The 13,562-nt window shown below is 39.9% G+C and overlaps 1 protein-coding gene across 4 annotated transcripts in view; it reads left to right on the top strand.

The window, feature by feature from the left end:
* The window catches only part of LOC114590892 (contactin-6-like), a 190,929-nt gene that overhangs the window by 163,644 nt on the left and 13,723 nt on the right, over window positions 1-13,562 (top strand). For all 4 annotated transcript variants that reach the window (XR_013392004.1, XM_077925020.1, XM_077925021.1 and 1 more), the window contains 7 exons: window positions 1,724-1,899; window positions 3,264-3,381; window positions 4,579-4,737; window positions 4,822-4,971; window positions 7,103-7,173; window positions 11,738-11,972; window positions 12,310-12,425. Coding sequence is in view for 3 of the 4 variants with exons in the window: in XM_077925020.1 (XP_077781146.1) it covers window positions 1,724-1,899; window positions 3,264-3,381; window positions 4,579-4,737; window positions 4,822-4,971; window positions 7,103-7,173; window positions 11,738-11,972; window positions 12,310-12,425 (1,025 nt within the window). In the remaining variant the exon portion in view is untranslated. The remainder of the gene's footprint in view (window positions 1-1,723; window positions 1,900-3,263; window positions 3,382-4,578; window positions 4,738-4,821; window positions 4,972-7,102; window positions 7,174-11,737; window positions 11,973-12,309; window positions 12,426-13,562) is intronic.

Raw genomic sequence — 13,562 nt, 5'->3', positions numbered from 1 at the left:
CTATGGGAACGATGATGGGGGGGAGCTACTGCACATACCCACACCCCCCACATATTTACTCTTTTCTGAATTCCAACACCTGCATGGGGGCTTAGGCTTCAGGATTTTGTGGGTCCTCATATTTCCCCTTTTTTAATTGTTTTTATTAGCAATTTCAACATAACAAAATATCAAAACATATCATATTCATTATTTGCCCCCCTTTTCCCCCATCCCCCATCAAACCCTCCCTCCCTCTGAGACTTCCCTCAGCTCCTCTCTCTGATTTCTCAGCACATATTACTCTCTGCATGTTCTAAAATTATACATATCCTTACATTATCTATCTACCATGTTATCAACCAATAAATTTGTGTATGTTTATTCAGAACCTGCCAAGGAGTCCAGTTCATTTTGTTGTCATTTTAGATAATTTGTAAAAAGCTCCCATTCTTCCTTAAAGTCACAGTTGTCCTTGTCCCGCAGTCTGTATGTCAATTTAGCCAGTGGGTCCTCATATTTCCATGTTGAGATATACTCAGGGTGTTGGAGCCAGGTATTAAGTGGGTACGTTGTGGCAAATGATATGTTGTGTTTCAGAATATGCTTAGATGCTTAAGAAGCTCTGCACCAAAAGTACAGTTACATAAAGGGAGGAAGGAAAGGCCAAGTCCACAAGTACTGTGTTTGGAATCAGGGTTGACAGAAGGGTACAATTCATATTCATGCATTTACATGGAGCTTTCGTTGTAGTTTTTAGGTTCAGGCTGCCTTGACCATTTCATTCAAGATCCACCCTGATTTCTTTGCGCAAAGCTTACATGGTGATAGGGATGGGCTAATTTGACAATACTGGTTCCTTCTGTTATATAACAACAAGCACTCATTCATTTGCTTGTGGAGTGTTAAATCATTCATCCCTCCTATACTTTTCTATACGTTGCCCCACCCCTTTCCCACCCTGTGTGTGTGTGGATGTTTTGCACTAAGGTATCAGAGCCCTTTGATCCATTTGAAATGCACTAACCTAAAATTTCACTAGGTGCTTCAGTCCTTCCTACAAAATACCAATTCAGGCACCCAGAATGACAGATTTGGAGAGAAAAGCATTGCACTTTCTAGCCTGTCCCCCCAAAACATGCAGGATATATTATATCTGGGTATTTTCTGACAAATTATTTCATACCATCTACAAATTAGGAACAGTGGAGCCTGCTGCTTACTTTTTCCACTTTTCTAAAGACCTTAACGCTATTTTTAATCATAAAAAAATACATCCCTTATATCTTCATTTCACACCTCTTTCTCCCTACTAGCTACCAGTACTTAATTCATACAGTATTTATCATCTTGACTAAGCTTGATGTTGCTTCTTCTTTTTTGTATGCATATGATCCTCATGATTGTATAATGCTTTCATCAACAAAAGCTGTTTTTGCCTAAACTGCTTATAACAGGGAAGTTGTTATCTCTAATTTATCTGACAATCATGCCAATGAGAATGGAGGGGTTCGGGAATCAAAGCTCTAACTCATTCCCTTGTCCCTTAAGCAAACTATAATTTTCGTTAATTAAGTGGCTGGGAGTGTAATCTAAATTACTTGAAAGGGTTTTTTTTCTTCTTTCAACCGATGCTTTTGGGGGTAAACACAAGTCCTTTGGGATCTTGGTAGTTCTTTCTAAAGTAACTGATTTTTTGTAAACTACTGATGCAACCAAGAATGACTTGTTCTGCCTTCAACAGAGAGGACTATCATTACTACTCCACCTTCCAATATGGATGTTACAGTTGGAGAAAGTGTAGTCCTGCCTTGTCAGGTATCCAAAGATCCATCTATCAAGGTTGCGTTTTCATGGTCTTTCAATGGAGATGTTATAGATTTTAAAAGAAGAATGAGTCATTTTGAAAGAGCCGGAGGAGTAAGTTTTACAGACACTTCTTCATATAATCAGTGTGTGTGTGTGTGTGTGTGTGTTTAACCATTCATAAATCACATGGGTCCCCTTGCCCTAAATGACATATTTTAGTAACATGCATTGGGAAATCGTAAAGCTATGTCTGTTTAATTTGTGATTAGTGTTGTCGTTTTGTTTTTGTCTCTGTGTTTAAAAAGATGATAGATCTAAATCTGCATTACCATTTATGCCCATTGCTGAATAGTTGGTGATAAATGTGCAGTGTGTCAGCACCAACTTGCGCTGTGCTGTTCCTACAATGGCTATGGATGCATGTCCCTCGGTCCCTTGGTTCCTATTGGACATGATTTGTCAGGTTAAGGTTCCTCAAAGTCTACAGTTAAGGCCAAATATTAAAACAGTAAGAAATAGCTACTAGGATATACATCAAAATCAGAAGGCTCCCAGCATGGTAGTTCTAACTAACAACAATCCCTAAAAGGGTTAACAACCTGGGTATCTGGAAATGTCTTTCTTACAACTGAGGATGAATCCAAATTTCTCAACCCACCAGAAGAAATGGAACATGTCCTTTCAAGTACGAGTATATTTCTATGGGCCTGCAGCTTCCTATGGCGTTTTTTTCTGATGGTTAAAAGACTTGGTTTTAAGTCTTAGGTGACCAAAAAGAAGCTGCTGTCTGGGGCAAAAGACAAGGATACACACACACACACACACACACACACACACACACCAGCAATTCCATGTGCGGATGGCAATTGAACGTGGAGCTGAATATTCAACACTAGTGATCTGACAACTGTCCTCACCCCACCTGAGAAAAGCAGGGTAGTTAATAGGGCATAGGGCAGGCTTGGTGGCACACAAATTTTGTGTTCCAGTGCCTCATTGTCACTCACTACCACAGCATCAACTGCCCGGGGTGGCTGCCTCACTACTCTGTCTAATAATAATAATAATAATAATAATAATAATAATAATTTACTTCTACCCTAGCCACTCTGGGCGGCTTCCAACAGAAGGTTAAAAATACATTAAAATATCAGTCATTAAAAACTTCCCTAAACAGGGCTGTCTTCAGATGTCTTCTAAATGTCATATAGTTGTTTATTTCTTTGACATCTGATAGTCGCGTTCATGAAGTCTCCCAGTTCTGGTATCCTCCCACCAGAAGTGTTATTGCTTTATATTTTTGCTTTCAATGCTTGCTTTATTTGTGAAGGTGCATTAAAGGCATGTAAATGAAATAAACAGATGATAGCAGTATATGGTTTAAAACTACGTATTTTATTAATGCTTCGCAAATTACAGAAATATCCACTATAGAAAATGCATTAGCTGTCTATTTCTCCTCCTCTTATCTCAAGGAATCAGTAGGGGACCTTATGATAAGAAACATTCAGTTAAATCATTCTGGGAAATACAGATGCACAGTACAAACAGCTATGGACAACCTATCTGAAACAGCAGAAATTATTGTAAGGGGTAAGTCTATTATCCATAAAACGCCAGCTAACTGTAACACAGGGAATGATATTATATGCATCAGCATCAGAGAAGAGGTTGAATGAAATGTAAATAACTCATGATCTACATCTCAGATATGTTTCTTACCACCATATATTCCCATCAGAGTAAAATTTGTCCAGTGGGCATCTAAGCAACTCAAATGCAAAAGCCGGCAGACATTATTTCTTCCTCACACTTTTTTCACACTCTAAAAATCTAGGATATATATGTCTATAGCATATCATAGCTGTTAAACCGAATCCATTATTTGCTCAATAATCTTGTTAGAGGAGAATGCTTAGTTTGTGCATCCTATATCATAAACAAATATATATCTCTAAGGTATGTTTGGATCTCAAACTTTCTTCATTTCAGAGCCCGCTTAAAAAATGTATTAGTTTTTCCAGGCATCTGTAGAATACTCAATTTTAGTTAATCTTATTATTATTAGGAGTGTGAAAACCACACTGTGTTTTTAAAGCTTGGTGGTTGTGATTTGAATATTTTCCTGCTCTTTTGGTTTCTTATAATTGGATTCAGGTGTTTTTTTAATTTTGCAGGAACTGGCACATAGTCTTGTGCGCATCCCATCCTGAGATCGGGTGATGAAGGGCAGGTTAGAAATACAGGGTGCTATTCTACAAAGTTTTACTCAGAGTAGACCCATTCATAGTAATGGATATGATGAACTTAGGCCCATTAATTCCAGTAGATCTGCTCTGAGAATAGCATTGTAAGGGGTGTTGCTTGCACAGTATATGTGCTTTATAGATTGACGTCAGACTTCTCAAGAGTTCCTCTCACAGGACACTCCTACTAGAGGGAGAAGCTAAATAAAATAGGAAAAGAAGTTTGGGTTTGGGAGCTGGTGGCCTTTGGGGCCAGAGATGGCAGAGAACTATTTTGGATTATTAAGAAAGTGAAGAGAGAAGTATTTTGTATAGTTTAGGTTGTAATCTAGGAGGAATGGCTAGACAGACATCTGTGTTGTGCCATATGGCCTTAGAGCAGGGGGTTGAACCAGCGGGTTACTTCACTTCTGATTTCTAAAAATATCTCTAATCAATCTAGTAGTGGATATCAAATGCACAACAGAGCCCTAAAGAGCCGCACCGAATACATTTCAAAGTATTCTGCTAAAGTAAATGTGCATTTTCTTCCTTTTTAAATAAGGCACTCCAGGTCCTCCTAAAGATGTTAACATTGAACATGTTTCCAGTACAACGGCAGTGCTAAACTGGAGACAAGGAACAGATAATAATAGTCCAATCCAAATATACACTATTCAGATAAGGACCCCTTTTTCAGTTGGGTGGCAAGCAGCTTCAACAGGTATACAGCCACATTTCTGACTTACATTCTATGCTATAGTTTCACATTCTTCCATCGCTAATCATTTTTCGCTTTTATGTTTAGTTCCTGAAGTTATTAATGGAAGGACCCACACGGCAACAGTGGTTGATCTGAACCCTTGGGTTGAATATGAATTTCGTGTTGTGGCTGGCAATAGTATTGGGATTGGAGAGCCAAGCACACCATCTGAGCTACTAAGAACTAAAGCATCCAGTAGGTTTCCTGAAATTGTCTTGAAGGGTTGAGAAACTCCTTAAAAAATGTAACACTGTTCATTTCAAAAGTACAGTGGTACCTCGGGTTACATATGCTTCAAGTTACATACGCTTCAGGTTACAGACTCCGCTAACCCAGAAATAGTGCTTCAGGTTAAGAACTTTGCTTCAGGATGAGAACAGAAATTGTGCTCCGGCAGCGCGGCAGCAGCAGAAGGCCCCATTAGCTAAAGTGGTGCTTCAGGTTAAGAACAGTTTCAGGTTAAGAACGGACCTCCGGAACGAATTAAGTACTTAACCTGAGGTACCACTGTAAGCCATAGTGGCTCACCTCTACTGCTCAGTGATGTTGGCTTTGGAGATCGTTATTCAAATGTTACGTTCTTCTGTATTTTTGTATCCCTGTTATCAGCTAAAAATTGACTTGCAATTCAAAATATTGTGAGTGGGGTTTTTTTTTGTTTGTTTGTTTGTTTTTGCGGGAGGGGGGTGTCCAGGAACAATGGAAGGGTGTTTGACAGTAGCCTCTCCTCCCTCTGATCTCTTATTCTGAAGGGGTTCCCAACTGATTCCCAAGAGTCCAGGTGTGAAGGAAGAATGGCTGGATGCATCACCCCTTCCTGCCGATTAGCTTTTACTTCCTTAGGCATCTGTCCTGGGAGTAAGCCCCATTAAATGCAGAAGTCAGAAGGCAGTTCATCCCTGTTTTAATGATGCACAGAGCTTTTTATTGCTAAGTACTGGGAGAGCATAATTCTATCACTGTACAATGAATGGATAAGGAAAGTATGTTTCTTATTATGCTGCACAGACTATTTTATACACTGTAGAATTCAAAACGATAGGGTTTTCAAAGTTCCTTTAAACTTTGACCTTTCATAGACAGCTTCATGTGGCTTCGATATCCCCTCATTAGGACTGTCAAATTCTGTAGAGTAGATGATACAGAAATAGAACAGAGTCACTGGTGTTGTGTACAGGTTAAAGTATTGAACCAAAGAGTCCTGCAGATTTGGATAAACTCTACTCACTTCACTACTCAGATGCCCCATAGGCAAAAGGGAAACATTTCTGTTGTGCAGCTGGCTGCTAAGATTCTAGATTACTAATTAAAATCATCATCAGAGTAACAGGTGTGGCAAATAAAGAGCAATGAAAGGGTGAATGAGAAAGTCTGTCTTATAAGGTCTACATTGCCAGCTAAAACTCGATCGAGCATTTGTAGATTCCTGGAGGCAAATGAGCCACTGCTCATTTCATTAAAATGGAGCTGAGAATTAATTGCGCTTCTGCCGATGCAGTTAACCGTAAATTTTCATCTGCTTCTCAACTATGACCCAGTTGAGGCTTTGTTGAGCAGTAGTATAAATTTCTTTCCCATGCAAATACAGTAAATACTGAACTCATTTAACACAAGCACTAATTGAGCATTAACTGGTTCATGGAACAGTGGAATGTTAGTTGAGCTTGGCTTGAAAGTCTCCTTTTAATTCTTCATTTAGTTAACCACCCCATTTCCTTTTCCTTCATAAACTTTTGCAGATCTAACACAAATCAATTGAAGTGAACGGCAGCAATGAAAAAGGATAATGGCTGCCCCCCCATTCCCAAAATAATGTGCTATTTTCATGAATATGGCATATCTGAAAATAAAATAACTCAACAAAACAAGAAGTCAGCGACCCTGTGTAGATTTCTAGTTGAGTCTATTATGGTCAGCCTACTACTAATTTAAAGTACTTAGTGGCTTACCATGTAGATCGTTCCTGTGGCATTGCACATATCTAAGCCACTGCCAGCTTATCTCAAGATCCACTATAATGAGATGATCTATACAGGCACATTAGTTTCATCCCTATAGAATCCACTCCCCAAATGTTGAGGGAACCCATAGCCCAGTTGAGAACTTATTTGTAGTTCAGCCATGGTCAGTTTTGGAACTTATCTGCATTGGTCCAGAGAGCAATGGAACCATTGCCAACCATGCTGCTAAACCTCGCTATGGACTTTGGATCTCATGTATTGATTTCTCTTTTCATATGGTCATTCAAAGAAGGATTTACAAAATTATGAATGCCTTTTTAATTTCGCAAATTTGTGATGTTTTTGTTTTTGCTTTACCCTCCTAGTTCCTACAGCGGCACCAGCAAATGTGAGTGGAGGTGGAGGAAGCCGGTCTGAGCTCGTCATAACATGGGAGGTAATTTGTAAATCAGCTTCAGCTCTTCAATATAATGAAGGGAGATTACAATACAGGTGTAGCAAAAGCAGGTTTTGTTGCACCACTGGTAGCAATTTAGAGAAGTAAACTGTGAGCAGCATGTTATAAAGATGTTTAGAAGTCATCTGTAGCCCTCTTATCATCATTATGCAGGAGGCAGCTTAACACTCTAATCTGTTTGGGTATTTTGCACATTAAACATTCCACACAGTTTTGTTTGCATGTCTCTTGCTGTTGTTTTCTCCCATTTGGAATATTATGCTGCCAAGGCATACCCTGTCATGCATAAAAGGAGACATGGCCTTTCAGTATCAAATACCACTCAGTGTATGTTTAGAAGGCAAAATCAAATACCCAAAGGATAATTCATGCTGAAGGAAATAAGTTCAGCTGAAATCACTGAGACGTAGTTCCAACTAAGAGTGGCTTTGGAGGTAGCTGGAGAAGTTCCCAAACCAAATGCACAATCACTTCTGCAGTCCAGAGGTGGATCTCCTTTAAATGTTCAAATGGGAATTGTCCATAGCTGTCAACGTTTCCCTTTTTTTAAGGGAAATTCCCTTATTCCAAATAGGATTCCTCGCAAGAAAAGGGAAAAGTTGACAGCTATGGAATTGTCACAGGCTATGCCTAGGATGTGGGCACTCCCCTTGAGCAAGTTTCACTTAAAACATTACAAGGTAGAATCACAGAATCACAGAACTGTAGAGTTGGAAGGGACCCTGGGGATCATCTAGTCCAACCCCCTGCAATGCAGGAATATGAAGCTGGTCCATACAGGCATTGAACCTGCAACCTTGGTGTTATCAGCACCATGGTCTAACCAACTGAGCTATCCAGGCTCAACTGAGCTATCCAGGCTCATGAATTACTGTTATCCAGGTACATGAATTACTGTTCATTTGGCCCAAAGCTGGTCTGACTACAAGCACGCATGTCTTTTATTTATTGATAGGATTTCTCACCTGCCCTTTCTTACCCAGGGTGGGTTATGACAACGTAATACACAATTATACAAAAAAAACTAAAGTGTTTGCCATCATACAGTGAGTAACGCCATTCTATATTGAGTTGAATAGTGTTCCTTGAACAAAACAGGTTTATAACATTATGTGTGGCTTAGAAAATGGATAAGGTTAAGTTTTTCTTCCTGTCTCATCATACCGAGAACCCAGGGTTGCGTGTGAAGACCCCCAAGACCTTCCAAAGAAAGACACAGTTGACACCAATATTAGTTTAAGGTTATTGGCATAGTTTTGGCCACAACTATATTGATTACAGAATGTGAGTGGTTTGCTTAGGCATTGGTTCGACTAGCTGCACCTACACCTCTGGCAGGGCAGCACTGACAACTGGACACTGGCAGAAGCCAGTAAGGGTAAACAGACTGGGGGAGCATTGGTCTTACCACAGACGCAACCTCACCCCAAAATGCTCCCTGGTGCTCTGGCTTGGCCTTAACCCCTGGAAGGGGATCAGACAAAAGAATGGGGAGCACCTGGATTCCTTTAACGGAATATGCTATCGCACATTGTTAGGGGCAGGTGTGACAACCTCCCCTCAACTCCACATTGAACCAATGCCTAACCACCAAACCTTACAAAGTTGTGATGATTTGCTACGCGGCAGGTGAAACCCAAGTGGCACCAGCCAATCAGCCAAATGGGAAAATTCCTACCGGGCCCCTGTCCCAAAAACAGACAACCCATAAAGGCATAGCAAAGTGATAATGAATCCTAAATATAGGGAGGGAGGGTGGGTGATCCAGTGCACGGGGCGAAAAGAGAAAGCTCAACGGAACGTGCAGCAGTACATATAGGTCCCTCGGTTAATGCATGAAACGATCCCATTGGCCAGAATTATCCCAGCAACCGAGGGACCACCAATTGGGTTGTTGTGGCTATCCAATCGCTCCCACCCACAACAGCAGTGAGGTCAGTTTTGATGATCTCACCACAACACATGCTGTCTGGGAGGAGAATACGATTTACCACGTAAGTTTGAATGGTGGGAGATTTTCTGTATAGACAAATGAAAGTACTTCTTCAAACGGCACATAACTAAACTATAGATTTCAAAATGGCAAGATGATCAACATGGATGGCTTTAAAAGGGGATTTAACCAAATTAACTGAGGCGAGGGTCACCAGAGGCTACTAGTCCTGCTCATGGTTTGTGCGTGAATACCAGTTGCTGGGGAACACAAGAGTCATGTTCTGGCTATGGGAACCTCATAAGCTTCTGGTTGCTTCTGAAATAGGATGATGGCCTAGGCATACCTTTGGGGTGATTCAGTAGGGCTCTTCTTATGTCAAGTTTTTTAAGCCAGAAAATTGACTACACTAAATATAGTAAAAGGAGATGATAAATACTTGAGTTTCCAACCTAAGAGGTTCTTTCTGCAAGTATTTTTCCCCAAAGTTAAAGAAAAAGAACACTCTTCATTGCAAAATGTGTAAATTGGCACAAATAAAGTGGCAAACTTTTTCTTTTTCTGTCCGTAGTTCACTTATGCTGCCCTCACTCTCGGAATTTACTTTACAAAGATCGGTATGGCAAGAGTCCAGTGCATCATTTGAGCTGTGTTCTTTTAACAAACAGCTGCATTACACCCCACTTTCTGAGAGAAAATGTTTCTCTGTCAGCATGTGACAGGGAACATGTAAAATGTGCTAGTCCTTTATTCCCATTGACTTGACAACTGACAGTTGCTTTCTGTGCATCACTCCAGAAAAAGAGACCAGGAACAAAGAGAGTATTTTGACTTATTAGGGAGAGAAAGGAAAAGAGCTTAGGCAGGAAGATGGACTTTTGGGGTTTCAGAAAGATTTCCAGAAATGACAAAAAAGACTCTCTCTCTTTAGCATTCAGTAACTTTTGTACCTTTCGGTTTAAAGGAATATGAATACCGAAAAATTGTGCCACATTATAAATTATGGGTTATTTTTAAAAAAATGTATTTCCCAGAGTGCACACTGCAGCATTTCTTTTATCATATTTCTCTAACTGCTTTATGCTAGAAAAGTGACTCAGAGCACATGCAAGTTTCAAAAATGCTGCACTTTAATCGGATTTTAACACTTGAGTTTTTATTTTGCAAAACAGAACACCACAATTCTGCTTTACTGAGATTAATTGATCAACCAGCCAGGATAAATTCAATATTACAGGAGCATCTCTCCAAAATTAAATAATCCAGCAAGTAGTATGAGACATTAGGTAGATGGGCAGATGATAGATATGCACATTTCCTGTCTCTCTAATATCAATCACTGCTATATATTGCAAGTCTGAACAAAGAACAGCAGCAAAAAACCACAAAGGTGTGATTACCTTTCTGGTATGTCCAGTAAATAAATAAATATTACTGCTGTATACTCACTTCTTGTCACAAGGGTAAGCAGTGAATGCTAAAAGCAATTAAAAACAAAACAAAACATTCTATCTATGCATTTAGCTACTTCCATCCATATCCAATTCTCAATGGCATAGTATTGGTACTTTCTTACTGTGATAATATCTCAGTGCTTTATTGTATCATTGTATATTGATCCCCATGAACATACCTTCATATTCCGCAGTGTCTATATGAACCCTAAAGATGATTAGTTCCTCTAATTTATTTCGGAATTCACCAACTTAGTTGGCTTTTAATGTTCTTCCTCTACCTTTGAAGCAGTGGTTCCTTTGAAGTGATTATGGGTATGATGTTTGACTAAAGAGCACAGATGAAGCCTTAATGGCTCCAATATTCCACCAGTGTTTCTTTTTCCATAAAGTATGTATAAGGAAAAGGACGCCCTCATGAAAATAATATCAACATAGTCACCAGTGCATATTTTGTCCATTTGGTTTATTAAGAGAAAGATTGCTTTGGCCATACTTACAGACAGAAACATGGCAATGTTGAAACTATAGAATGTTAAAACTACAAAAATAAAATAAAAAATACTGGTTATATTCTGGTGGCACACACTAAACTTACATGCAAATATCGGGGCACTATGATCTGGGAAATGGCAATGGGAAAATGATTAACCCTTTCCCCAGACCTGCCAATTTGGACCGCATTCCCATGTGAGCTTTTAGTAAAATAGAAATACCAGGAGGTCCATTCATGAATCTAGTGTGCCTCATGTAGCATGGCCCAAAGTTGCAATCACACTTATATAGCAATAGCCACTTCCATTCTGTTGTCATTCTTTAAAAATTAGCAATTCAGCACTCCAAAGTGTGTGTAAGATGGTGCAAAATCAAAAGCAAACTAAGATGATAATGAAATGAGTCTAATTTTTAAAATGTAGTGCATGCTTTTAATGCTGCTGATTAGGTCTTTTGTTTCTAAATTGATTGCCTCAATTGATTTATTTTTATTGTTATTTTCAATATTACATTGACTGATGGAGCAAACATTATTATCTTCTTGGAAGCACAGTCAACCAAATCAATACAACTAAAATATACTGATAGAGAGAAGATTCAATTAAAACAGCATATACAGTGCTTGCAAGTGGTTATTGATTGATTTTTATGCCTCTTGCAGTCAGTTCCTGAGGAACTACAATACGGGGAAGGTTTTGGCTATATTATTATGTTCCGGCCTCTGGGCTCTGCAAGCTGGACAAAGGCAGTGGTTGCCTCAGTCGAGGCATCCAAATACATCTATAGAAATGAAAGCATCACACCCTTATTCCCTTTTGAAGTGAAAGTGGGAGTCTTCAATCATGAAGGAGTAGGCACAATGAGCCCAATATATATTGTGTACTCTGGAGAAGACGGTAAGCAAAATCATCCATGTCTTACCATTTTTGACATTGTTGGGTCTTCTTACTTTGGTGTAACTGATATCCGAAGCATATTGTGAAGCGTTTGACATCACATCCTAGACAGTGGCATGGATGCATTGCTGTGCAATAATGTCATGGTGGTTCAATAGCTAAATTCACTACATCATAAGAAGTTGGTTGCCACAGGAAGTCTTTAGTTGTGAGATATCAAACTTTTCATGATTTCTACAGATTTATAACCCCTTCTGTTTATTTTTCATTATAACAACTTGGTATTACATTGTGGTCTCTAAAATGTATGTTTTCTGTGCCACTATTGCTCTCCCAGAGCCACAGATAGCACCAACTGGAACCATTGTACAAAGTTTCTCAGCCTCAGAAATAGAAGTCTCTTGGAATCCTGTTGTGTGGAACAGACATACTGGAAGGGTTCTTGGCTATGAGGTGGGACACTTCATATTAAATTTTTGTAGTCAAATATAGCTGGTTCATTCATATATAGATATATACTACCTTACCCTTCTGTCCCTTTTTCTTTTTGCCCCACAGTTCCCTAGGTTCTACTGTAACCTTTTCTGTTCACTTGCTGTATGCCAACATTTCATGTCCATTCTTTCTTGTCCCTCTCTGCTTCCAGCCTCCCAGTCAAGCTCCACTTTTAACTGCTATTTTCCTGATTTTCAAGATCGTTTCATCCCATTATTCTATTTGACTCCTCCTTTCCAACACACCATCTTCTCTGCTATTTCATTAATAGCCTTTCTGGTTTCTTGCCTCCTGAGCACCAGCATTCTTGCAACACAGCTTTTCAACCTCAACCTCTCCTGCTTTTGTATACATATCCTCTAGTCCAATGCCTTGCATGTGATTATTTTCAGACAGATTGGTCTCCTTTCAACTTTGAATAACATTTTGGGGTTGTTGTTTTTTAGACAAACTCGCCCTGTGCAATTAGAATCTCTGTAAATATTCCATGGGGACACGGGTGGCACTGTGAGTTAAACCACAGAGCCTAGGACTTGCCGATCAGAAGGTCGGCGGTTCGAATCCCCGCGACGGGGTGAGCCCCCGTTGCTTGGTCCCTGCTCCTGCCAACTAGCAGTTCGAAAGTATGTCAAAGTGCAAGTAGATAAATAGGTACCACTCCAGCGGGAAGGTAAACGGCGTTTCCGTGTGCTGCTCTGGTTTCGCCAAACCAGAAGCAGCTTAGTCATGCTGGCCACAGACCCAGAAGATGTATGCCGGCTCCCTCAGCCAGTAAAGCGAGATGAGCACCACAACCCCAGAGTCAGCCACGACTGGACCTAATGGTCAGGGGTCCCTTTACCTTTACCTTTAAATATTCCATGATTCACTGGAGGGCAGCTTACAGATTGGCAATGGGAGGTAGCAAATTGCACTGTCTGTGCATTCTATTATCTCAAACCAGATAAACCATTTTCTTTCTTATATTCCTTTCTTTAGTAGCTTTTAATAGCTATGGGTTGCATCCAATGTTGTCGTAGCACTCATGGAATGATTTCCCTCTCTCTTGTATCCCCATTCCCCCCACCCCAAGGCAGGGGGAGCTGTTCTGCAGGG

Source organism: Podarcis muralis, chromosome 2 (assembly GCF_964188315.1).
Source record: "Podarcis muralis chromosome 2, rPodMur119.hap1.1, whole genome shotgun sequence".
NCBI classification, from domain to species: Eukaryota; Metazoa; Chordata; class Lepidosauria; order Squamata; family Lacertidae; genus Podarcis; species Podarcis muralis.
The sequence above is the reverse complement of the archived record's forward strand: the minus strand, read 5'-3'. Positions and strand labels throughout refer to the sequence as shown.